This window comes from Helianthus annuus, chromosome 11 (assembly GCF_002127325.2).
Source record: "Helianthus annuus cultivar XRQ/B chromosome 11, HanXRQr2.0-SUNRISE, whole genome shotgun sequence".
NCBI classification, from domain to species: domain Eukaryota; kingdom Viridiplantae; phylum Streptophyta; class Magnoliopsida; order Asterales; family Asteraceae; genus Helianthus; species Helianthus annuus.
Window position 1 is genome coordinate 40,762,671 of NC_035443.2, and position 26,410 is coordinate 40,789,080.

At 36.3% G+C, this 26,410-nt stretch overlaps 5 protein-coding genes across 5 annotated transcripts; 4 read left to right on the plus strand and 1 right to left on the minus strand.

The window, feature by feature from the left end:
* Positions 1 to 1,230: 1,230 nt before the first annotated feature.
* LOC110890148 (phosphatidylinositol/phosphatidylcholine transfer protein SFH13) lies at positions 1,231 to 7,639 on the plus strand. Its single transcript, XM_022137719.2, has 13 exons — positions 1,231 to 1,534; positions 2,120 to 2,203; positions 2,296 to 2,599; positions 4,404 to 4,503; positions 4,685 to 4,951; positions 5,039 to 5,116; positions 5,392 to 5,546; positions 5,638 to 5,737; positions 5,822 to 5,920; positions 6,006 to 6,122; positions 6,633 to 7,106; positions 7,194 to 7,268; positions 7,391 to 7,639. The coding sequence occupies exons 2-13, from the start codon at positions 2,197 to 2,199 to the stop codon at positions 7,406 to 7,408; spliced, it is 1,794 nt and encodes a 597-aa protein (XP_021993411.1). The 5' UTR covers positions 1,231 to 1,534; positions 2,120 to 2,196; the 3' UTR covers positions 7,409 to 7,639.
* Positions 7,640 to 8,505: 866 nt separating this feature from the next.
* On the plus strand, positions 8,506 to 10,165 carry LOC110890149 (GPI-anchored protein LLG1). The gene is made up of 3 exons (XM_022137720.2): positions 8,506 to 8,811; positions 8,894 to 8,950; positions 9,610 to 10,165. Exons 1-3 carry the CDS (start codon positions 8,718 to 8,720, stop codon positions 9,981 to 9,983), a joined length of 525 nt encoding a protein of 174 aa, XP_021993412.1. The 5' UTR covers positions 8,506 to 8,717; the 3' UTR covers positions 9,984 to 10,165.
* Positions 10,166 to 11,705: 1,540 nt separating this feature from the next.
* Positions 11,706 to 13,416, plus strand: LOC110890150 (GPI-anchored protein LLG1). Its single transcript, XM_022137722.2, has 3 exons — positions 11,706 to 11,926; positions 12,008 to 12,046; positions 12,895 to 13,416. The coding sequence occupies exons 1-3, from the start codon at positions 11,845 to 11,847 to the stop codon at positions 13,254 to 13,256; spliced, it is 483 nt and encodes a 160-aa protein (XP_021993414.1). The 5' UTR covers positions 11,706 to 11,844; the 3' UTR covers positions 13,257 to 13,416.
* A 6,818-nt stretch (positions 13,417 to 20,234) lies between these two features.
* LOC110890151 (pentatricopeptide repeat-containing protein At5g66520-like) lies at positions 20,235 to 22,139 on the plus strand. The gene has a single exon (XM_022137723.2). The coding sequence runs from the start codon at positions 20,441 to 20,443 to the stop codon at positions 21,989 to 21,991; it is 1,551 nt and encodes a 516-aa protein (XP_021993415.1). The 5' UTR covers positions 20,235 to 20,440; the 3' UTR covers positions 21,992 to 22,139.
* LOC110890152 (actin-related protein 8) lies at positions 22,082 to 25,968 on the minus strand. The gene is made up of 12 exons (XM_022137724.2): positions 25,570 to 25,968; positions 24,594 to 24,673; positions 24,183 to 24,253; positions 24,021 to 24,088; positions 23,827 to 23,888; positions 23,651 to 23,748; positions 23,479 to 23,560; positions 23,212 to 23,354; positions 22,957 to 23,105; positions 22,609 to 22,742; positions 22,398 to 22,516; positions 22,082 to 22,315 (listed from the first exon to the last, which is right to left on the minus strand). Exons 1-12 carry the CDS (start codon positions 25,911 to 25,913, stop codon positions 22,238 to 22,240), a joined length of 1,428 nt encoding a protein of 475 aa, XP_021993416.1. The 5' UTR covers positions 25,914 to 25,968; the 3' UTR covers positions 22,082 to 22,237.
* Positions 25,969 to 26,410: the final 442 nt, after the last annotated feature.

Consider the following 26,410-nt stretch of genomic DNA (forward strand, 5'->3'; position numbering starts at 1 on the left):
TAGGTCGTGGATTTCAGAGAAAACGCCCAAAAATTGGGCCACTACGGATGGTCTTACTAAGTGATCAATATTCGATAGCCATGTCGGGTTGATGGGCCAAATCAAATTAATGAACCTAAACACAACCCGTATATTTATTGCATAAAAATCATTATATTCAACCCAAACATCTTAAAGTCATGTCACATAAACACAATCAATGTAACTCATTTATCCTAACAGGTTAAACGAGTGGTTAAAAGGGTTGATGTGTTATAAACAGGCTGCAATTGATGTAAACGAGTTGAATTTCTTATGAGCGATTTTGAGACTGTAATAAACAAGTTAAACATGTCAGAAATGGGTTGACAAGTTTACTTTACAAAAGATATATATATATATATATATATATTATAGACTTCTCGATAAGGGTGCTCCAAAACCATTTTTATCATTGAGTTAATTACTGTTTTCGTCCATGTGGTCTGTCAAAAATCACTATTTCAGTCCATTAGTTTAAAATTTGCGATTTTAGTCCCTGCTGTTTCACTTTCGTAACCATTTCAGTCCCTGTGGTTTCACTTTCGTAACCATTTCAATCCATTATTCTGTTAAGTACAGGGATTGAAATGGTTACGAGGTGGACTGAAATGGTTACGAAAGTGAAACTACAGGGACTGAAATCGCAATTTTTAAACTAATGGACTGAAATAGTGATTTTTGACAAACCACAGGGACGAAAACAGTAATTAACTCTTTATCATTTATAATTTCCTACCAATGGGGTGGTGGTCCATTGGCAAACGCAAAGCCTTTAAAAACACCTAGGTTGGGAAGAGGAAGGTCTTGGGTTCAAGTCCCACAAACGACAAGGGATTAAAGAAATTAGCTATTCAAAAAAAAAATGTATAATTTCCTAAAACAAACAAATAACTTTTAAAAACATTCAAACTGTCAAAACATTACTGTTAAACCCTCTAACCAGATAAAACAACACAACCAACCATTTTATTCTGTTATTTCATGAAATCATAGTTACTAGTTCAACCTAAAAGTTTCGTCAAGAGTGGCCTAACCTAACCGGATTACTAAACAACCAACCATTTTATTTTGAAACCAAACTTTTTATCAAACAAGATAACCCAACACAACACTTATTATTTTCATGTCATATAACAAATTACAAAAAGTTAAGGGTGCATTATGCATATTTACAATAGAAAAAGGTGGAAAACTAAAAAAAGGACGAGTACAAACGAAATGAGACAGACAGGGGTGACAAATAAGCAAAGGTAACGAGCAGCTTTGTAAGAAGAAGGAAAGTTGGTTGGAGTGTGAGAAAGAAGAAACAAAACCTATACATACATACAGCAATCTCTCTATATTGATTGATATTCTTCTCCCGCGAAGATTTGTTCATCAATCGAGAAAGATTCCGGCGAGATTACTTTCAATCTTCTCGTGAACTAACAAATTCATATCTATAAAGACGTTTCACCTGAATCAGTCATTTCAAAGCACCTTTCCAGATTGTGATTTATGAGCTAGGGTTTCGGTACGTTTGTTTCGCACGAAAAGTCAAGTTTATAGAAGAAGAAGAGACGTGTATGATATTAATAATAATAATAATATGTTTGTTTGCGACTAGTTGAGATCTGACTGTTTGCTTGCGTTACTGAATAATATTATTTTACATTTTTGTAGGATGTAAGTGTCATATTCAGTTAATCGTCATTGTTGTTATAGTTTTTATGTGTATTAGATTAATCTGGATGAGTTTGTTGATTTTATGTGACGATAATCGTTTGATTTTGTTGAAAATACTGTTGAAATTAGTGTAGGTTGCTTTAGAATCACGGCATTTGAGAATTTGAAGAAATTTAGGGCAAATGATGATGTTTTGAGATCCGTATTGTTGATTAGATATATGAAAAGTTGTAGATCTGTAGTTGTTGTTTGGTTTGTTTCTCATTTGGTTGTTATTGTTGTTAATATGAATTTTGGATGAGATTTGTTGTGGAGTTAAGGTAATTAGAATAAGCTAGAACTGATAACTTCTGATTAGTTTTTTTTTCTTTAAAGGCGTTTAGAGATTAAAACAAAAACTCAATGACATATTATCTTATGCATTATATTGTAGGGTGATTTGTTTATGTATTAATGGTGGTATGTGAAGACTTCTGCTGAGTTTGGACCACCATTCTGTTCCTGCCTAAAATGTCAGGTAAGTTCCATAGTTAATTATTTATTATTTATTCACATATATTGGTTTTGAACAGTACAACTGTGAACATTTTGTGTTTTTGATTTTGTTAGGGTTTGAAGGAGTTGATGTTTTTGATGAAGTAAGGGAAAGAAGGTTGGATTTAGACATTTCTGAAGATGAAAGAAGAAGATCTAAAATTGGAGCTCTGAGAAAGAAAGCGATAAACGCTTCTAACAAGTTCACTCATTCACTTAAGAAAAGGGGGAAAAGGAAAGTTGATTACAGAGTTCCTTCGGTTTCGATTGAAGATGTACGCGATGCAAGTGAAGAAAGAGCTGTTCATGAACTCAGGCAAAAACTTATTGACAAAGACTTGCTTCCTGAGAGACATGATGAGTATCATACCTTGTTGAGGTTAGTAAAGTTTAGTTTTTAAAGTTATTGGTATATAAAAGATGGATAACTTTCCTAAAGTATATGTCCAATAATTGTATACTTAGTTTATACCAGACCTGGCAAACGGGTCGGGTCGGATCGGGTTGGGTCATGGGTCAAAACGGGTTCGGGTCAGAACGGGTTCGGGTCAAAACGGGTCAATTAAAAAAAAGGGTTGTTTTGGTTCGGGTTGGAGCGGGTTCGGGTCGGAACGGGTTCGGGTCAGAACGGGTTCGGGTTGAAACGGGTCCGGGTCAGAACGGGTTTCGGGTCGGGTCGGGTCAGTTTTGTTAAAAAAATGCTTTTTTTTTTTAAAAAAAAAGAGAGAGATTGTACATCAAGGGGCAATTTTATCGGGTTGAAACTTGTTCAAGAATATGTTATAGCATTAACCCCGAATAACAATGGCACCAACTGATGGTCCTTCAAGAAAAAAGGAAAACGAACACCAACGGAAAAAAGACGGCCCAAAAACAACTCCCATCTTTCCTGCTCTAACAACTGCAGAAGCATCAAACTGCTCCTATAGTTGTATTAACTCTATACTAACATCATCTTGAAAAAGTTTCACTAAACCCATATAGCATTAGCCCCGAGTAACAATGGCACCAACTGACCCTTCAAATGAAGTGCCATTATCTCGTTGGCCCCACCAATCAGCTTCTGTCCTATGAACACAGCTGGGACACTAGGCTTAAACCCTAACCCCTTGAGTTCTTTCTCTATTGATGCCCCTTTGGATGCTCATCTAACTCATAAACAGTGGGATTTGCTCCAAAACTGCTTATCAAGAGATTGTACATCCTGTATAAGTTATAGTTAACAAAGTTGAATGTTCTTTTTACATGGTTTCAGAAAGATTGATCCCGAAAGATGGGAATTCGCGAACTAAGAATTTATAAAAGAAAAAAAGCACCTACTGAAGAACATTCATCGTAGAAAACCGATTCATCGCAAAACGGTTCGGTTCGAAACGGTAATGGTCGAAACGGTACGCGTCGAAACGGTTTGCGTCAAAACGGTTCGCGTCAAAACGGTTCGGTTCGAAACGGTACTGGTTGAAACGGTACGGGTCGAAACGGTACTGGTTGAAACGGCACAGGTCGAAACGGTTTGATTCGAAACGGTACTGGTCGAAACGGTTCGATTCGAAACGGTACTGGTCAAAACGGTACGGGTCGAAACGGTACGGGTAGAAACGGTACGGGTCGAAACGGTTCGTGTCGAAACGGTACCGGTCGAAACGGCACGGGTCGAAACGGTATGGGTCAAAACGGTACGCGTCGAAACGGTACGAAACTCGTCCCGACCCGAAACTCGTCTCGTGCGGAAACTCGTGCCGGCCCAAAACCTGTTGCGATCCGAAACCCGTCCGTGCAGAAACCCGTGTCGGCCCAAAACCCGACCCGAACCGACCCATTTCTTTAAGACACTAACCCACATCGACCCATTTCTTTAATGTTGTCGACCCGCTTTGACCCGAAAATAACAAGATGGAATTTCAAGTGACCCATTATGACCCAATTAGTTAAAATATCTTACCCAAATCAACCCATATAATTTTAAAAGCAACCCAAATTGACCCATTTAGAAGGCTTTGGGTCAAGATTGCCCCCTCTAGTTTATACCATATTAGACCAAAAATATACTAAATTATGAAAATGCTCTTAAACTGTTTGAAAAGAACGAAAAAAATTCTCATTTTTAATACTAAATGCAAGATGTGAGTTGTTTGAAATGTTATAAAATCATGTACTCAACTTGTTTGTTGATTTTCATTTAGGTTTTTGAAGGCAAGGGATTTTCACATTGAGAGAACGATCCGAATGTGGGAAGATATGCTAAATTGGCGAAAAGAGTACGGGGCAGACACAATACTAGAGGTAATTAAAAGGGTTTATTAGACCACATTATAAACTTTCTTTCACGCTTTGTCATTTGCACTTAAAAGTTTACTCTATTTCTATAATTTTGAAATCTTTTTAGTGTTCTGGTTGAAATCAGTTTACTTTCTAAATGTAGACTCATGTAATCTTGGATAAAAATTTAAATTTGAACTTATAGGACTATGAATTTGAAGAACTCGAAGAAGTATTACAGCATTACCCTCACGGGTACCATGGAGTTGATAGAGAAGGAAGGCCTGTTTATATCGAAAGGCTTGGGAAAGCGCACCCCAGTAGACTTATGCGCATTACCAACATCGACCGTTACCTAAAATATCACGTCCAAGAATTCGAACGGGCTTTTTGTGAGAAATTCCCAGCTTGTTCAATTGCAGCCAAGAAGCAGATATGTTCTACTACAACAATTCTTGACGTGCAAGGCTTGGTATGTGATATTAAACTGTCGGTACTCTTTGTATAGATGATATTGTTTGTGACTCTAATTCATTGTCTCGTGTAACATGATATACAGGGATTGAAGAATTTTACTCCCAGCGCTGCAAGTATTCTTGGAGCTATGGCAAAGGTTGACAATAACTATTATCCTGAGGTAAATCAATCATTCCTGCGATTAAAAAAAGAGTAAAATGCCATTTTTGTCTATGTGGTTTGGCCTTGACTTAACGGAGAAAAATGGATAAAGTTAACGAGCCGGATGAAAGTGGCAAGATTTCAAACCTTTTGGATCCAGATACGAAAAAACAAACCTTTGGACGAAAGTCGCAAAACTGGCCAAACCTCAGGGAAGAAAATGGCATTTTACTCTAAATAGAATCAGAATTGGTATTTGTTTTTGGAATAATGAATTTCTATAATAAAATGCAGACATTACATCGTATGTTTGTGGTCAATGCTGGCTCCACCTTCAAAAGATATATATGGCCTGCTGCTCAAAAATTCCTGGATGCAAAAACAATTTCAAAAATTCACGTGTTGGAGCCCAAGTCATTGGGGAAACTGCTTGAAGCCATTGACCCGAGGTTTGTTAGTTTTATTATTATAATTATTGTTGTTATTATTTTAATCCGTTGACTTTTTAAGTATAATATCCTTGCTAATGAATTGCCACAGCCAATTGCCTGATTTCCTTGGTGGTTCGTGCGCGTGTCCAGTTGAGGGTGGTTGCCTTAGGTCTAACATGGGTCCGTGGAATGACCCTGAAATTATGAAGGTATTCACTTTCTAGCGAATATTTATTTTGTAAACTTGAAGTAAAAAAACAACTTTTAATAATTATTTTTGTTTTTCTTTTCAGGTTGTGAATAATGCAGAAGCCACATTTATAAGACAAATCACCAGTGTTTCTAGTGATCAACAGAAAGTTGATTCTTATGTACAAGTACACCCTGTAAAGGTAAGTCGCTCGCGCGCTGGAATAACTTGAATATTAATATATCATGACGTTTCTAATTAGAATTTGGTTAATCTGAATGAAACAGGGTAGGAGAAGTGATGCATCAACTATCGAATCAGGATTAGATTTTGAAGAAAATCTTTGTTCTCTAACTACTCGAACGAGTTCTATGAATCCAAAATTAGAATCAGTTTGTGAAGAGGTAAGTCTTGTAATTTTATTTATTTAAGAGTAAAATGCCCTTTTCATCACTGAGGTTTGGATAGTTTTGTGATTTTCGTCCAAAGGTTTGTTTTTCCGCATCTGGATCCAACAGGTTTGAAATCTTGTCATTTTCATCCGGCTCGTTAACTCCATCTATTTTTCTCCGTTAAGTTCGGGGTATTTTCGTCCTTTTGTTAACTTGAAGGGCAATTCGGTCTTTTGAATACTTGTACATTATGCTAAATGGTCGTACATAAAGTGAAAAACACCGAATTGCCCTTTAAGTTAACAAAAAAGACGGAAATACCCCTGGCTTAACGGAAAAAAACATGGATGGAGACGAGCCGAATAAAAATGGCAAGATTTCAAACCTTTTGGACCCAAATGCGGAAAAACAAACCTTTGGACGAAAGTCGCAAAACTGGCCAAACCTCAGGGACAAAATGGCATTTTACTCTTTATTTAATTTTAACAATTTATGCTCATTTGATTTATAATTGTTATGCAGGTGATGGAATCTGCTTCACCTGTTTATTATAACTGTCATGATCATTTTAGTCCCGTTGAAGAACTTTCTATTTCTCATAATAGATCTATTTCCGATATGTTAGTTAACCTATGGTTGGATATTATTTACGAGAAGATAGTGAAGAACAGCCTCAATATAATAGGAAGACCACTTGTGTTCTTGTTTGCAAGACTGATTGCTTTGACTGGAAGTCAACCCGTTGAGTTTTGGAGAAGACAGAACAATGCATATCCCGCGAATGCAGTGGAAAAAGAAGCTGAAACAGAATCCGAACCAGAAAATGATAGGGAAGATAACGGGTTTCCATTTGCTGAGCGACTTCAGAATCTTGAAGTGTTATTGGAAGAACTCAAAAACAAGCCTGCTGATATACCTGTTGAGAAAGAACATATGTTGCATGATTCTTTGGAGAGGATTAAATCTGTTGAATTTGATCTTAATAAAACCAAAAGTGTAGGCCCTTTTGACTTTTATTTTCATCAGATTTTCTTAATTGATGTGGTTGACTTAACTATCTCTTAACATAATCGCTTTCAACAGGTACTTCATGCGACAGTGGTAAAGCAACTTGAGATTGCAGCGTTGATGGAAAATATGAAGGATACTAAATTCCGCGTAAGTTACTCATGATTATATAAACTTTTCTTTTTTTATTCAACATATTGTTTATATATAAAGTTTGTGGGTCAGCCCGACTTGTATTGGAATGATGGAAGTGGTTTTCTGTGGGTGTGCAGCGACGAAGGATTTGTTGAAGTGTGATGGACGGCCAGGATCGTTTTTAGCAGCATATATGGAGGGGGAGAAAGTGCATCCATGGTGTCATGTAGAGATGAAGTAGGAAGTGAACCCATGGAGTAGGGTGATAACTTTGTTTTAATGTAAAAACAAAAGCGGTAGAGAAAGGTTTACTTGGTTGGTATAAATAGCTAGGAAATGAGAAGAAAGCAAAAGTGAAATCATGAAAATATATTAATTTTGGTTTTCTTGTTTGCACTAAGCAATTGACATCTTTAACAAAAAAAAAGTATTTCTATATATAACAAAAATACTTAAAAATATCATATGTAATGATTTTCAATCATATCTCTTGATATTGAATAAGCTAAGGTTGTTGTCATGTGATCTTGAAGCAACGGTAATGTTGCCATGTGCCCTAGAGGTCACGAGTTCGAGTCATGAAAACAACCTTTTCTACCAAACAAAAGTAACAAATGATCATAAGTGTTGATAGAATTACACAAAACATCAAAACTTCTTAATTTGTTATTCTCAATATTGCATCATCCTTTCTAATCCAACGTGTTATATGTCGTGAAAAATGTAAACAAACAAATTTTTAAACATCATAATTGACTAGGCTAATCTAAATCTTTAAATCCTTACAATATGCCCTAAACCATCACTCGATTCCTCCAAATAGCACACCCAAATGACACAACATGCAATATAACAAAACAAAATAAAACATAACATCTCCACGTAAGTAAACATCTTCTATATTTCACCTCATCCACTGGATCATCTATGACCAGCTGTGTACATTTTTGGTTGGTCTACATTTTGACGTCAACCGTGTTCGTAAATAAGTCAAGTCAAATATAATACGTTTTAATTCGATGATATACATTTGAGTTATTGTACATTTTGATGCCGCTAACTCTTGATGCAAAGGTAAGGGTGGTGTAGTTGTAAGATGAGACTCTCACTAAACGAACCAACTCAGGTTCGATTCATTTTCTCTTGTAACCACAATGCTTTAGATCGGATACGTCGAAACACGTGTTTTTATATGATTAAAACATATCGCTAGGTATAAACAACTAAGACTTGATCAACACCGCAACGGAGTATGTTAAATCAACTCTAGTCGTCACTACTCACTACGGGACAAAGTGTGAGAGTAATAATATCATTATTATTTGTTATTGAAACCAACCACAACCTGATTAGATTGAAAAAGTCCATCCGTCACACCGCGTGAACAATATTGCCTGTCACGTATCCTGGATCTATCTGTTCTCACTGTATCTCATCCTGTAAAAACCCTAAATTCAATCCATTATGGTTACTTCTTCAACAAGTATGAAGATGTTGATCTCGTTTCTCTTTCTATGCTGCATCTCCACCTGTTTCTCCTCTCCTCTTTCCATTTCAGGTTTGTTTGTTTCTGATTTCAGTTGTGGTTTTATACTGTTTTTAGGTCAAATCAACTTCTGATCTTCGATTTGTGTGTGCAGATGGTGTCTTCACATCTGAACCTTCAATCGGACGGAATCTTCTTCAGGCTAAGAAACGTTTGTTCTTTAATTCTTCTTCTTATTTGTAGTTGATTTTGTTTCGATTATTGTTTTAGTCTGCTGTTTGTGTTCACTTGCGGATTTGATTTGATTATCAAAATTGGATGATTTTGAAGTATAATTATTATTATTATTTAAGTGATCTGTAAATTAGGGTTTGTGATCTTTATTTTAACTCAAATTTGTTGATTACATTTCATGAATATTGAATTTGACACTGTCTGATATTAGACTGTTAGGAGACAAGGCGTTAAAACCGCCCGAATTTAAGCAAGTCGCCCGGTTTGGTCAGTTTACGGTTCAGATTTCACAATTTGATGGCTTAACGGTTCAGTTTATTTATTTATTTTTATTGGAATATGTAGTTATGTATGTTCATTATAATCATGAACTATGAATGTTTTTGACACGCTAATGTTCTTGTAAAAAAGTTATTAAACAAAAACAAACCGTTAAACCGCCAAATTGGAGTGTCTGTCTGACTCACTAAACTTGGTCAGTTTGGTCGGTTTGGGTGGTTGTTTCTTTAAACTTAGTTAGCGGCCCGGCCTAGAAATTTTATCAAAACCGGCAGAACCACGCAATGTACAACCTGTTAGGTGATTAATCTCATAGATATTGTGCTTGTAGTTATATTAATATGCTTCAACCTGCAGCTTGCCCTGTAAACTTTGAGTTCATGAACTACACGATCATCACAAGCCGTTGCAAAGGACCACAATACCCTGCTAAACTCTGTTGTGATGCTTTTAAAGATTTTGCTTGCCCTTACTCCGATGACTTGAACGATTTGTCAAATGACTGTTCTTCAACAATGTTCAGCTACATCAACCTCTACGGGAATTACCCACCCGGGCTCTTTGCTAACTTGTGTCGGGATGACAAAATCGGTCTGATCTGCCCTGCTTTAGCACCAGGAACAGCAAGGAACAATGTCGGGGCTGATTCTAACAACAGCCCCAACATCCACAGTTGGTCAATATTGACGTTAACTGTGGGTTTCATAATCTACGTGTTCCTGTTAATGTAAGGGGTCATGATCGTTTGTAAGTTTGTTGAGTTTTTTCTTATGTTATATCGCCAACCACGTGTATTAGATAGTCACTCGATGAAATTCTTTTTGTATAATTATTGTTTATTAGTATACAGAAAAACGATATTTTTGCAACTAATGTGTGTAAAATGGCTCATTATGAACCTATTATTACAGTTTCTTGTGTCGTTGTTTGGCAGTCAGGGTCATCTGTAATAAATCTTGATATTTATGTGGTCCTAGATGCAATGATACAGGAGACACGGGTGGTCATAAACAATTGAAAACCGACAACTGTTTAAATCGAAACAAAATCGTCGGTGTGGTTGGTTTGAAATGTACACAATTCTGTAGTATACAGTGTGGTTCGACAGTTTTACGGTCCTGTTTACTGTTAGGAACTTGGGACTGGCTGTATAAACCAAACTAATATTATTACTATTATTATTACTAGTACTGCTACTATTACTATTAGTAAACCTATTTTTTAGTTGACTTCACACGTTCACTGAGGATATCACCCTGCCCAAATTATCAATAACCCAACATCAAATCTAAGTCACTAAACCTATTATTTTTTGTTTGGACTTCACACGTTCACTAACAATATCACCCTCCCAAACTATCAATAACCCAACACCAAATCTAAGTCACTAAACCTATTTTTTTTTTGTTTTGACTTCATACGTTCACTGACAATATCACCCTGCTCAAATTACCTCACGTCTTCACGCTTCAGCCGCAGCCCCCACCACTCACAGCCATCGTAATTAGCAACGACGTCGTCTGAGAGGGGATTTTGTTAATGAAGAAGCCGATGATTGCTTGGACTCCAAGATGGTTTATTTATTTTTATTTTTTTTTTTGCTTTTGAATGAAACAATCTTATATTTGTATTTGTTAAACTTATATGCATCTTAAGTGAATGACAATTGAGCGAAAACGAGCAATATTTTGAGTGAAACAATTTTAAATGAAAAAAATAATAAAAAAAGTAGAGTTTTAACTTTTAAGTCAGATACATTGGTGAAATGGGTCGGGCTCCGACAACGGTGAAAAAAGGTGGGGAGTTGATTAGTTTGGAAATGTTTTTTTTTTTTTTTTGAAAGGAAAATTTCATTAACACACCGGCAAGCCTCAAAACCAAGGCAGCCAAAAACCAAAAAACCAACCTACATATTTACAAATTTACACCAATCAAGCCAAAGCCATGAAATGTTTTGGTGGTGGAAAAGTAAGGTTAATGGTTGCTATTTTGTAATATGGATATTTTTTGTTTGTATAAGGGTATACGGAGTGGGACTCGGCAACGTGCGGCAAACCAGTTTGCCGATCGGCAAACACCGGCGCCGACCTTTTGGCGACGCGGCAAACAAAACGAATCGGTGACATGTTGCCGACTCGGGAAGAAGAGAGAGAGTGAGGGAGCAGGAGAGAGAGAGGGAGTGTATGGGAGAGAGGGTGTTGTGGGGTGGGGTCCATGCCATCTCTCAACCAATCACACCTTTTTCCTTTTTTTTTTTAAAAAAAAGTTTACCATTTCACCAAGTGTTTAAACCATTGCCAACACTTTTCACCAAAGTTTAAACACTTTTCACTGATTGACGTGGCACACTCTCATTGGTTGATTTTTTAGTTTGCCACTCCAAAGTGTTTAACCACTCCTTACACCCTAAGGCTATAAATTAATAATCAAGCCCTGATAGCTGAAAAAGAAAGTCTTCGGCAATAAAGCAAGAGTCGTCGCTAACTTACAAAATGAGATTAAACTATAAATATAGAGTCGTCGCTAACTTACAGTCTATATCATTGATCTGTTAGAAGAACATATAATCAATCAAAATCCATTTTGGTTGCTATGAAGATTTTGATCTCATTTCTCCTCCTTCTATGCTGCATCTCTACTTGTTTCTCTTCTCCTCCTGTTTCCATTAATTCAGGTTTGTTTGTTTCTTTAATTCTGGATTTATACACTTCTTCTTCTTACCACTAATCTAATCTTCTTCACTTTGTGTGTGCAGAACCTTCATTCGGCCGGAACCTTCTTCAGGCTAAGAAAGGTTTCATGTTCCTCTCCATTATTGTTTTATCTGTTTCACTTTTTAGAATATGTAGTTATGTTTGTTTATGTATGTATTATAAATAGGTGCAAACGAGCCGAGCCGAGCCGAGCCCGAGCTTGATCAGGCTCGAGCTCGAGCTTGATTAACTTATGTGAGCTCGGGCTCGAGCTCGGCTTGATTCGAGCTTTGTTTTCAAAGCTCGAGCTCTGCTTGTTTGTATTTTCTCAAGCTCGAGCTCGGCTCGTTTATTATCTATTAATTTAATATATTAAATAAAAATAATATAAATAATAGACTTTTTAGGCTCGCGAGCTCGATAAGTGAAGCTCGGGCTCAGGCTCGTTTACTAAATAAGCTTATTTTTAGGTTCGAGGTCGGCTTGTAAACACGTTTGAATAAGCTCGGCTTGACTCGGCTCGTTTACACTAAGGCTCGATAAGGCTCGACGAGCCTAACGAGCTTCATATGCGAGACTCGAGCTCGGGCTCGATAAGCAAACGAGCTTTATTTTAGGCTCAAGCTCGGCTCGGGCTCGATAAGGCTCGGCTTGTTTCGAGCTTTTTCTCGAGCCGATCTCGAGTAGCTCGCGAGTCGCTCGGCTCGTTTGCACCCCTAATTATAATCATTAACCATCTTTATTATAATAAAAAGGTATAATTCGAAGTAGCGGTTTTGTAAAAAATATTAAGTATTGGTTCAAACCACATAAACCAAACTGTTTGGCTTGTTTTTTCTCAAAACCATAGTTAGCGGTTCGGACCAGAATCTGCTTCCACGCTGGCTGAACCAGACAGTGAACAGAAGATAATAATTGTGCTTTTAGTAATATTAATTTCAACCTGCAGCTTGCCCTATAAGCTTTGAGATCATGAACTACACGATCATCACAAGCCGTTGCAAAGCACCACAATACCCTCCTACACCTTGTTGTGACGCTTTTAAAGAATTTGCTTGCCCATACGCTGCTGACTTAAACGATTTGTCAAACGACTGTTCATCAAAAATGTTCGGCTACATCAATACCTATGGTAACTATTCAGAAGGGCTCTTTGCTAACTTGTGTCGGGATGACAAAATCGGTCTGATCTGCCCTGCTTCACCACCCACCAATGTTATCGGGGCTGATTCTAACAACAGCCCCAACATCCACGGTTCGTCATTATTGATGTTAACCGTTGGGTTCCTTATCTTGTTCATGTTGATTTAGCGGGTCATGCTCGTTTCTCCATAGTTTCCAAGTATGTTCGAGTTTTTTGATGTTATATCATCAACCAAATGTATCAATTAGCCACTTGATGAAATTATATGTGTGTAATCACTGCTTATTAGTTATTAGTATACAGTAAAAACAATATATTTACAACAAATTGTTGGTTCAGTTCTGTTTGTGCATGAAGGAAAACAATATAAATCATACCTGTCACAGCAGATAGTGCAGAAGAGAATCCAGTAATGGAGTTCGACATGCCTGTCATCTTGATCTGGTTCCTCCTTAGGGTGCTGACTGATGATGGTGACTTAGAAACCGAAAAGGGGTATCGGTTATGGAGAGGAGGTTTCGTGATGATGTTATGGCTAATGGGGTGTGTGAATCGTATATCTGAGTAACCCCTAAACCTCCACATAACTCTCCTTATATAAGCACCCAGGAGGAAACCTAATTAGTTACTAAGGGTAATATGGTCCATCAACAATTACCAACTAATTAAATAATAGGTTCTAATATATTTTGATCTCTATAATGTAAATGATTATGATGGCTATAGATTAAATATTAATACGTAATATATTTAATCTTACATTCTCCCACTTAGCCGAATAATCATTTACTATGAGTATTAGATAAGCCTGATCAGGAGTTAACACTCATTTTAGCCTTAAACAAGTACTATAACAGAAAAATACAGCCGTTGAATCATTATGCGACTCAGGACCCCCATTAATCATACTATAGCCTTAATTTAAAACCTAATCATCATGATCAAAATACGCGTAAGCCCTTTGTTTGATTTGTAACTTTTATTTGTCTATATGCCATTATACCGGTTGAACATATTCTAACAGACATACAAAATCAAACTTGAGGAAAATTAACTAATACTTAGTCATTCATAGTACGATATGCAATTGCGCACGACTATTAATTAATACCCGTCTATGAGCTCTCTTAATAAGACTTATGGGTAATAGCCCTTCAGTTATAGGATCCTTAAGCATATCATGAATGTATTCGATACAAAACTTAGTTTCCTCAATTCGTTCATAAACGAATAATTAATTGCGTATCGAAACTTAATGCAGCACCTCTTGAACTGTTACTGTTCAAGGAGTTATGGTAGCTGACTTTATCACACTAATTCTTCAAAACATTATATGGAGTTAATAAACTTATGAGTCCACTGATTAAATTTCCAACAACATTTAGTGACCATGTTATGTCGTTATAACTTAGGTTGTTAATATCAGTGCATTATGACTCCTCCATGAAATAGGTTTTGTCTGCTGACATAAAGATATACCCAAAATGCATTTTATAATCTTTGAATATCTCAAAGTTAGAGTAATAAACCGGTTTTAATTCTCACTTCTTCTTTAAATTGTAGTCTCTCGTTTCTTTTAAAGATATTGTAATACTCCATTAGATGCTACACATTAATCTAGACATATCTAGTGTGTTGCAATATGAGTAATATCTAAACGAGTATAGACTTAACCTTACATAAGGCTTCTAATTAATAAAGCGTAAATAAATAATCTCATTTATCCTATTATCCTCTATAGGAGAGCAATATTGATTGTTACATATGTAAGGACCCATTTAATGTTAAACTTATGGAACGAAACTAATATCCCATTGGGTCTATCTCAGTATGTTATGATATCAATCACGTAAGAGATATCTCTGAGTTTTATTATATCAAAGTTTGTGTTAACAATGCTTTGACTTATGTAACATATGCTTGTCAAAGAATGTCATCTATATAGACAAGTTTATTTTAGTTGCTCCCACTCATCTTGAGGTAGGTACATTAATCCACTTGATTCTTGATGAAAATAATTACGTTAGCTTTTCATCACATTATGATGTTTGCATTAACCCATACATGGATATTATTGGCTTACAAATAAAGTGTTCTTTAACCTTCAGTTTGAAACTTTAGGTTGCTATCTAATGAACATGTAAATGTGTCAGCCATTTATTAGGGAAAATCGTTTTAATGTTCATCTAATGTAGCTTAAAACTATTATAATCTACTAGAACAGTGATGATCCTCAAAGAAAACTTTGATAATTTATCTCTTCCTAAGTATGACCTTTGACAATCAATCATGCTTCTTAGTGTCTTAATGCTTATGTCAGGATTTGGTTTATTTATGAACACTCTTAGGTAATTCAATCGAATCCCAAACATTATAAGAACACATAAAATCAGTTTTACTAGAAAACTGTTTTATTCCATTCAGAGGATTGATTGACACTAATGGCTTAATTTGAAGAGATAGGATCAGTAAACATTTCCAAAATCCATTTCAACTTCAATTAGGGAGGTTATGTAATCATCAAAGTTAGTAGGCTTTTAAACCTAGATGACCTCCTGAGTTGATTATTGGGTTTTAAAAGTTTCAGCTTTATGGATTAGCTCTTGGTTTGGTTGCTATCATTTTCATTCTAAGTTTTGTAAGAGTTGGTGCAGTAAGGTATACAAGAGGTGTAATCGGAGTTAAATTCGGAGTGAATTTAATGACACTCTTCCCCCCGCCTCTTGTATTCCTTGCAAGTCATAATAAGGACTTTGACTGCTCCCACTAACCTTAGAAATCTTTAGGAACTCAGCATGCTTAGGGTCAATACTTAACGACCAACAAATTCTAATAGAGAAAACAAATTAATGACATTAATCGTTGTAGTTTCTCTTGTTGAGGATTATGTTAGTTTAGGTAAGAAATCTAAGTGCGCCCACAATTAAGCAACAATGAAACTTTTGTAAGAGTAGCATTAGATTTAAGGAGATAAGGTTTGATAGAACAGTGTCGTGATGGAGCGATGTCTTGTGCAAGAGGTGTAAAGTTATGAGGTAATGTAAAATTTTCACTCCCCCACCTCTTGCAACTATTGCAAGTTATTATTAAGACACTTAATGCTCCCACTGATCTTTAATATCTCTAGAATGCTACAAGAGAAGTTTCAATGAGCTACGTGACGTGGGAACCTATCATATATACATTAGACTTTATTTGATTTCTTTAATGTCCAGATATCATAAGAAAACTTAGGGACACTTTTAATAGAAATCTTATTAAGTATATATATGAATAGATTTCTTCTAAGACCATGTGCCATATGTGACAAAATTTAGATACAAGTCGATAGTCTGTTAAATGATAAATGAATTATGTCTGAATATTCCATTTGGAATAAGTTCCACGAAATGTCAATGAATGACTTATGATGGACCTATACTTATTCCTTAAGCCAAGTAATATTTAGGGCTTTAACGTCATGATTTAAAATCACTTAAAATAAGAAAAAAAAATCATCCTCATTAACCATGTCATGATTTCTCATAAATTTTGGTTCTAATGGATGAAATTTATAAGTCTCATTTTCCTTTTTGTCAAATTCTCGTTAGCATGATGACAAAGGTTGTGAAAAATAAGGTATCATCTAGTTTCATCTTAGTAATGTTTCTATCCAGATATTTAGAACAAATAAGAGGAGAGTTTAAGATAAGTGTGACTTTATGTTGACTATGCAAACCTCACAATCTTCATAACATTGCTTAATTTTGATACTGTATTCTGATTAATCTCCAGAATATATAAGGTATCGAAAAGCGTTGTTGGAAGACTGTTCATTATGGTTCTTATAGTCTTAGCATTTAATTTTGTCACTAACTCTCATGTTAGTTATTTGTCGAGTTCTGGTAAGGAAACGTATGGAACTAGAGTCAACTAATCATGTGTTAATTGGAATATTAAAATTATCAGACTTAAATATCATTAGTAAGTTACTATCTAATCAATTTATCCAACTGCTCTTTAGAATAATGGATAGTCTCGTTGCTTATGCCTAGTCTAATGACATAATTATGCAGTGAGATTTTCCCTTGAAGAACCTTAACGTTGGGATTAGCACTTGTAATTTGTCTATGGACTTTAGAACAATCCTCTCTTAAGGTTTTAGTGGTTGTAAGGTGAATAACATCTTATTTTCCAGTTTCAAACATTTATTTCTATGTACATATGTTGCTTATCAACACACTCGTTATACTTTGGTACTTTTGAGTGTTATAGCTGATTTATAATGCATCAAATTGTACAAATGAAAACTTAGTATGTAATGTACTGGAAAATGTACTTATTTCCATGCGTAAGCCCTTAACTTTATGGGTCATGGTATTGTACATTATAATATATTCACATATACCACTTAACCATATAATTTATAATTAGTTAAATGAAGACATGCACCTTAGGAGTTCTTGTAATTATTCCACAATTATAGATTAGTCTTAGGAAAAACTTAATCTGGAATAACTTTTAGTGATAGCACTTATTCTTGATTATCATGAGAGACATCATATTCGATTTATCCTAATCATCATGCTCTACTTTTTTTTCTGTAGTGCTTTATCAGAAGAGAGCAATAGAATTATCGTGTCTTAAGAGATAATCAAGGATTTAATTTAAGAGCTAATTCTTATAGAAACTTTAAATAAAGCAAAACATTTTAGGCTTAGGAATTAGAGTGGATGAGATATAGATTTATAGAAGAAAATCATAGTGAGAAAAATATGGCTACTAAGAATAAGGCAGACAAAATGATCACAAAAATTAATTGAGGATCATTAATATAAGGATCATTATGTGAAGAGGTTGTGATATGTCTATTACTAACATCAAAATAATAGACTACTTAAAGTTCTACTTAAACGAAGACAAAACAGCTTTGGCCAGAAGTGTAATCATTTAAGCATATGTGCAAGGTGGTTGTAACAAATCAGCTTTGGCCAGAAATTGAGACAAACACTTTAGTTATGCACTTGTTGAGTATGCCATCTATGAATGAATTAGATCAGCTTTGGCCAGAAATAAAGACATTCATGCTTATGATGCACACACAACATAGCTTTCGTAATACTTGGATGATAAGTAGATGCATCAAGTCAGCTTTGGCCAGAAATGATGCATCAGAAGCTCATTCAAGTAAAGCCATTTTGGTTTTGTAAAACATTATTTGATCCTCATTAATTAACTAAATAATTACAAAAACCAATAATTTAATAGCAAACCACCCGTTAGCGCGGATCGAACTCCGCGGTGAGTTCGCTGGGGGGTGCGGGGGACAGCGTGCCCCCGCCCGGGGTTCGGGGCGGAGCCCCGAAAATTTTTTTTTTTTTTTTCTTTGTTCACATTTAAACAGCTTAAAATAATGAGATTTCGAGTCGCAACCACGATTTCGACTAATGACGTTATGGTTGCGAGTCGCAACTACGGTTTCGACTAGTCACGTTATGGTTGCGAGTCGCAACTACGGTTTCGACTACTCACGTTATGGTTGCGAGTCGCAACCTCATGGTTGCGAGTGATGACGTTATGGTTGCGAGTCGCAACCTCATGGTTGCGAGTCATGACGTTATGGTTGCGAGTAGCAACCTCATGGTCTCGACTAATGACGTTATGGTTGCGAGTAGCAACCTCATGGTTGCGAGTCATGACGTTATGGTTGCGAGTAGCAACCTCATGGTCTCGACTAATGACGTTATGGTTGCGAGTAGCAACCTCATGGTTGCGAGTAGCAACCTCATGGTTGCGAGTAGCAACCTCGTGGTCTCGAGTAGCAACCTCATGGTTGCGAGTAGCAACCTCATGTTCTCGAAACTTCCTGTTACAGCTGTTAATTGTGATGACATAACTGAAAATTCGAAATCTAAGGGATTATGGGATATTATTTCCTGTTTTAAAGTGATCTAATTTTATCAACATATTTCGAAAATAATAACTGTTTATCTAATAACAGTTTCGAATAAAAATTAAAAGATAAAATTAGATCAATCATGGAAAAAACACCCATTAATCCTAAATCATTCCAAATCATAACAGAATTTTCGAATTTTCACATGAACATGATGAACCCTAATCATAAAAATAAAATTCTGGAACCCGAAACCTGAATTTTAATAATTTTACTAAACAGATTTCGGCTAAAATTATAATCCAGTTAATTCGGTGAACAAACAATTAATCCTTTCATCGAAAATCATGATTTCGAGTCGATTCTTATGACTCGAAACCGGCTGTCAAGTTCATACGTTTCAAAAAAAATTCCGTTTTCCAAGTTTCAATCCCAGAATTATGGATACGAAAACAGAACTGACTAATCAACATATGCTCTGATACCACATGTTGGTTCAGTTCTGTTTGTGCATGAAGGAAAACAATATAAATCATACCTGTCACAGCAGATAGTGCAGAAGAGAATCCAGTAATGGAGTTCGACATGCCTGTCATCTTGATCTGGTTCCTCCTTAGGGTGCTGACTGATGATGGTGACTTAGAAACCGAAAAGGGGTATCGGTTATGGAGAGGAGGTTTCGTGATGATGTTATGGCTAATGGGGTGTGTGAATCGTATATCTGAGTAACCCCTAAACCTCCACATAACTCTCCTTATATAAGCACCCAGGAGGAAACCTAATTAGTTACTAAGGGTAATATGGTCCATCAACAATTACCAACTAATTAAATAATAGGTTCTAATATATTTTGATCTCTATAATGTAAATGATTATGATGGCTATAGATTAAATATTAATACGTAATATATTTAATCTTACACAAATGTGTGTAGAATGGCTCATTTTGGATTTATTGCTACGGTTTTCTTGTGTTCATAAAGATTGAAAACCGGTTCATTGAACTGTTTAAATCAAAATAAGTCTGTCGGTTTGGCTGGTTTGAAATGTATACGCTCAAGTTTACAATGTGGTTTGACAATTTTACAATTCGGTTTACAGTTTAGAACTTGAAACCAGCCGTGTAAACTAAGCAAGCCCTTTAACATTTATTATTATTGTTTTTTTACTTATTCAGTTCAGGAACATGTATATAAAATAACACTTTTGAAAAAATACTTGTTCAAAACCGCCAAACCAAACGTTCACCATCAAACTGCCAAACCCGGCACATCCGACCCAGCTAACCCGACCGGTTTGGTTTGTAGTTTTTCGAAACTGTAGTTAATGGCTCGGCGCAAAATTTTTGTTTAAATCAGCCGAACCGGACCATGCCCAAACTCTTTTGTCTATTGATAATGTGGATAATGTTTGGATGGCTGTGAATGAATAGAAGACTTCACATACTCAAGTCAAATTATCTAAGCAAGACAAAAAATGGTGGCACAGACCATGGCTTCTTCACGTGTACCGGTCCCTGTTACACTGCTGCAAATGTGTACCGATTTTAAGGAAATCAGGCAATTGCACGCCCGGCTGGTGGTGTCGGGGTTGATCGATAGACGGGTTAATGCAGGGAGGCTGATTGCATCCTATGTGGCATGTGGTGAAATCTATGAAGCTTTGTCTGTGTTCCACACAATACCTTATCCTGATGTGTTTGCCTATAACAACATTATCAGAGGCTTAACATTGGCTGAGTGTCCACATGATTCACTCTTACTTTACAATGAACTCTTGCAGGGGAACCTAACACCAGATAACCACACTTACACTTATGTTCTAAAAGCATGTTCCCGCGTAAAAGCCGTTTCTCAAGGGAAGCAACTGCATGCCCAGATCATTAAGGTGGGAAAGAAACCCGATGGGTACATTCACGGCTCGATGATAAACATGTATGCGAATTCAGGCGAGATGGGTTGTGCGGAACGCGTTCTTACTGAGTTTTCGGAAGAGAACGTGCATGGAAAAAACTCCGTGATTACTGGTTACATGAACCGGGGCGAAGTTTATGTTGCCCGTGAAGTGTTTAATAATATGTCTACAACAGATTCTGCATCTTGGAGTGCGATGATAACAGGGTACGCTAGAAACGGTATGCATACAGAGGCTTTAGTCATGTTTCAAGAAATGATAGCTTCTAAAGTTTTAATAAACGAGTCGGCCCTTGTGAGCGCGCTATCTGCGTGCGGTCATTTGGGTGCGTTGGATCAGGGTAGATGGATACACGCTTACGTCAACAAAAATACAAATAAGATTAGTGTTAATCTCGGCACATCCATTATTGACATGTATGCGAGATGTGGGTGTGTCGAGTTTGGCTATGAAGTTTTCAAAAGTATGCCCGAGAAAGATGTTGTGACATGGGGAGTTATCATTCACGGGTTTGCAACACACGGGCTTGCCGGAAAATGCTTTCAACTTTTTGATGAAATGGTCGTAGAAGGAACACAACCAAACGAAGTTATATTTGTAGCCATACTAACCGCATGCTCTCATGCGGGATTAGTAGACTTGGGTCGGTTATATTTCAATCAAATGTCGAGTTTATATAACATAAGACCATCGGTTGAACACTATGGGTGCATGGTTGATCTTCTTGGTCGTGCTGGAAGGTTAGCCGAGGCAGAAGAGCTAATCTCAACAATGGTGGAAGAACCAAACGCGGTTATATGGGGTGCGTTACTCGCAGGTTGTAGAATCCATAAAGACTTTAGGTTAGGGGAATATGCTTTTAGGCAACTAGTTAAGTTGGAGCCCGATTCAGGTGAGCGGTATAAGCTAGCGAGTCATTTGTTGGCAGATAGAGGTGAACGAGAACGCGCACATAAACTTAGAAAAGAAATTCAACACAGAAATTTAGAGGTAACACAAGGGTTGAGCTTGATTGAGGTTGATGGGGAGATCCATGAATTTGTTGCAAGTGACATTGATCATAAAAAATATCAAGAAATATATAGCGTGTTCCAGGGACACTCGGTCCAGTAGAGGTGGCAAAATAGATAAGAGTCGTGTTTAGATTAAACGATCCGAGTTGTGTTCGATCGACCCGCAAATACATTTTATGTACATTTTAGATAACACTTATAAATGTATCACGCGTTACTTATTAGTATAAAACAATATTATTACACAACATACATATTGTTATGGTATAACTTCATCATCCCTTTCAAAACTTGGTATAATATCATTAAAACCTTTAGAATTTCAACCGGTGTAAAACAACAACGTTTACCAAAGGAAGTTTCTTTTGGACTTGGGTCGGAAATCTTTTTTGTCAATGCACCAGGAACTAGGGAAGGTGCTCAACTGCGTTGAAAGGAAACGTGTGCATATCATCAACATAAAGTGCGTGAAATTTAATAAAAATGATGATATGGATATAACTTACATTGCTGAGAAGCTTGGCCCCATACCATGCAGAATCTGCACCATACGGGGGTGGAATAACGCGTATCCCACTAGATATCGATGGGGGAAGAAGAAGACGGAGTTCCTTATCTAATCTTTCTGCACGCGGGAAATACAAAGTTGAAAAATCGAGATACCACCCCATCACTTTATGAATCACATTGTATTTATATAAAAATATTGATTTATACCGACTAATCCTGGTAAGCACGCAGTGCCGCCAGCCAAAACAACGGTCTTGAACCAAGAATCATCAGGGGACAATCCCGCAGCATGGCATTGTTCAATGCAAAGTGCCACCGCTTGATGCAAACCCTTTGAACTCCTACGATTATTATTACAAAACTTGATTTAAATTTTTGAACATATGAAAAAGTTGTGCGCATAAGAAACAGACTTTTGAGCGATATTTTGTTTAACCCGTTTGAGATAAAAAGTTAAAAGCACAACCCAAATCAACGGCTTTATTAGTAGAGGGGTCGAAATTGCCAGCTGTAATTGATACAGACAACGAAAGGATTGAGGAAACATGTACATACAATCCTGCAATATGTGGTTGGAACAAAATCTCTCCTGTTAGAAAACGCTCTTGCTTAAGAGTAAACCAACCCTCAACAGGAACTTCATATGAAGCTTCGGTATCCTTTTGCAATTCCGCTTGGTAGTCAATAGCCACATAACAAAGGTTCTGCAAGTTCATTCAACCAGATAATGTCAAGCTATATGAAAAAATAACATGGTGAAATCACTATTTCGTTCATGTTCACTTCAACAATTGATGAAAAGATAGATACCTCTTTCAATGTTCTCACTGTGTACAACGAAGAAAAACGTTGATTTCTCTGTTGCATTTGCTCTCTGAGGTATCCAATAAGCTTTAAAGCTCCAGCTGGCACAACCTTTACACCCACGTTGTACATTATCTTACCTTGTAAAACTGTGGACAATAAAATCAGAATTTATAAAACTAAAAGGGTTCAAAATAACTTCACACTTGCACAAGATTTTGTTTATAAATTCCGATATTAGTAGAATGATTAAAAGAGCAAGAGATAGCATACTTGGTACAACAGATGTTTGATTAAAACCGATATTGACAAGAATCCCTGAAGTTTTTCTTGCTGCAAACAAAGCTAAAGTTGCCTGCACATCATGCAACAATAACATTTAGGATTTTATGTAATGTATACTCTTGTTATGAAATCAAAGAGAGAAGAAAACGTAGATGCAGACCTGGCTGACTGCACAGACTGAAGGAACATTCATATCAAACATTGCTGAGTAGATGGCTTCTTTTAGTTTCCGTCTAGCCGTTTTATCATATTGCGTATCTGAACATATTAAAAACGTAACAGTAGTGAAGCCGATTCTAATATTATATAAATGTCAGCAATAAAAATTTAGCATACCTCCATATTGGGTGATTGGAATTGAGACAACAGTTGGTTGTGTATATGATTTCACTTGCATCCTGCAGGTTGTAACATCAAGAAAAACTTCAGTTTTAGATAAAGTAAAAAAAAAAAAAAAAAACAGATCTTTGTTAATGGGGGCAAGTAAGTCCTGAAATTGTGTAAAAATGTAACTGAACAACGAAGAACACCTGTTATATATTGTTGCGAAAAAATGACGAAGCCTAGAGTACATTGGAGCCTCGATGTTACCAAATTCCTACATTTACAATCACTACTGTAAGAAGTAGATTTTTATAACACGTAAAAATCAATAAAGAGTGATGTTATAATATTGGAAATATGTCACTTACCAAAAATGTTGCAGCCCGCCCAGATGGAGCATCGTATTTGCTCCAACCAAATTTACAATAGCCAGAACCACCTTTAGTGAGGATAAGAGTAAAAAACTATTCAAGTTTAGCATGAACACAATCAACTAACATGTTCATAATAGCAGATGTAGTTGAAGCATACACATCTTGAGGATTGATTTAATACTTAACCAATCAATTTGAGCATTCATCACTTTCATGTTTTGGGTCCCATTTAGAAGGTATGAAAAATGTGGATAAAGATGGAGTGCACAAAATAAAGAAAAGAAAAGAGAGTAACATAATCAAACAAAGTGACCCCCCCCCCCCCAAACGAAGAAATACCTATACGTCCACTTCCATAAACACGATAAGAGATACAATTACACAACATAAAATGCGCATATATACCGTCAATGATGATGGCTCCAGGAACCTGCGCTCTTTGGCCGTAGATCTGCATAAACGATTGCATCTGACAAGGATATGTTCTGTAATCACAAATCAAGAACATTAGGCTCAAGTAAAACAAGGTCTCCAAGGCCGAGTAGTCGCTACAAGGTAGGTTGCCGATGCGACTTTCTTCAACTCCGCCTAATTACTCGGAATCAATAAAACATGGTCAACCTCGGCCAGATTCGGATCTAGTAGGTCAACTCGGGTCGAGTTTGACTTAAAAAAATAAAATATAATATCTATGCCTATCATATTAAAGAATGCATATCATTTTCATGTATTTTGTTATAAATATTAGTAAATTTATGTTATTTGACATATATTAAATTTCCGAAAACTAATTTCTTTATAATTAAACATGTCAGAGTACTCCCCGAGTACTCTCCGCCTAGGCCTAGTACTCTCTACTCCCCAGTCGACTGACTAGGGAGCGCCTAGCGACTTTTGCAACCATGGGCTCAACGTATTATAAAGTATAAACAAAATAGAGAACCAATCAGCACAAACTATAAAACAAGTTAACCACAAAACAAATACTTCCCCTTTTCAACTTAAATCAAATTTCCTCCACTTATTAGCTCTTATTAAATCAGGACAACTAACATTAATCAAAATTCATACAGATAAAAAAAAAAGTTACTAATCTAAAAGAATCAACAACAATCGTTAAGGTCAACATAGGCATCTTTGTACCTAACAACTAAACTAGTCTTCATACAGAGCCCTCACATTTTGACTTAATCCTGCTCATGAAGAACACAGACTTTGTTCTTAGCAATTTAGCATATATCAAACTAGCAATAACATATAATAATAATAATAACACAGGTATATTCATAACAACAATCAAGGTGAATTATTATTATTAACTATACAAACAATATATGAAAAATTTATAATAACAGACAGAAACAGAAACTAACTAACTAACCGAAGCGGATAACCGGAGCGTAAGGTGGTTTCAGCGAAGAATTTAGAGTCCCATGGATCGAGCTGGTTCTGAAGGAAATAAATCCACAACAAATTACCGGAAACAATTAGCCTCCATGACTTACAAACAACTGTCAGCTTAGCCGCCTCTTTAGGTCCAACTAATTTCAATATTTGGATAAAAATATCAATCGGAATCCGATCAAATTCACCGGTGGAGCACACGATGATCTGATCCGAATCGTACACGTTACTTGAAACCGAATTGGATGATGAGCTGGAGATTGAATTGCTGGAATTGAAACGATTTGCAGAATCGAGAATTAGCTTCAGGAAATAAGACATTGTGAAGCCGTACAATCAACCAATTGATCTCTTCAAGTTCAACACATTGATTCATTTGAATTTAGCCAACCACTTGCCTATCTATATTCTATAGAGACCCCTTTGGTTTGTTTTTATTACATATATAGTCCCTATTTGATAGGAGCGTAAAGGCTCAAGAACTACTCGGGATCGGCATAACTAAAACCTCGAATGAGCTGAGCCTTAACGAGTCTGAACTTGAAATAGAGCTCGTTTAGTTATCGAGTCTGAAATACAAAACTCGTTTAGGCTCGCAAGTCTAAAGGAAATCAAATAAAATTTTAGTTTTTTTATATGTATATATTTATATAATGATAATGATGATTATAACTCAATCCTAAAAAGTCCAAGTCGGTTTCAATTTAGGCCCATATAATTTAAACTAATAACATTCATGAGTCGAGCTCGAGCCTAGCTTTGGCTTGTTTTAGTGATATCGAAGCGAGATCGAGCCGAGATTTTAGCTCGTTTGAGAT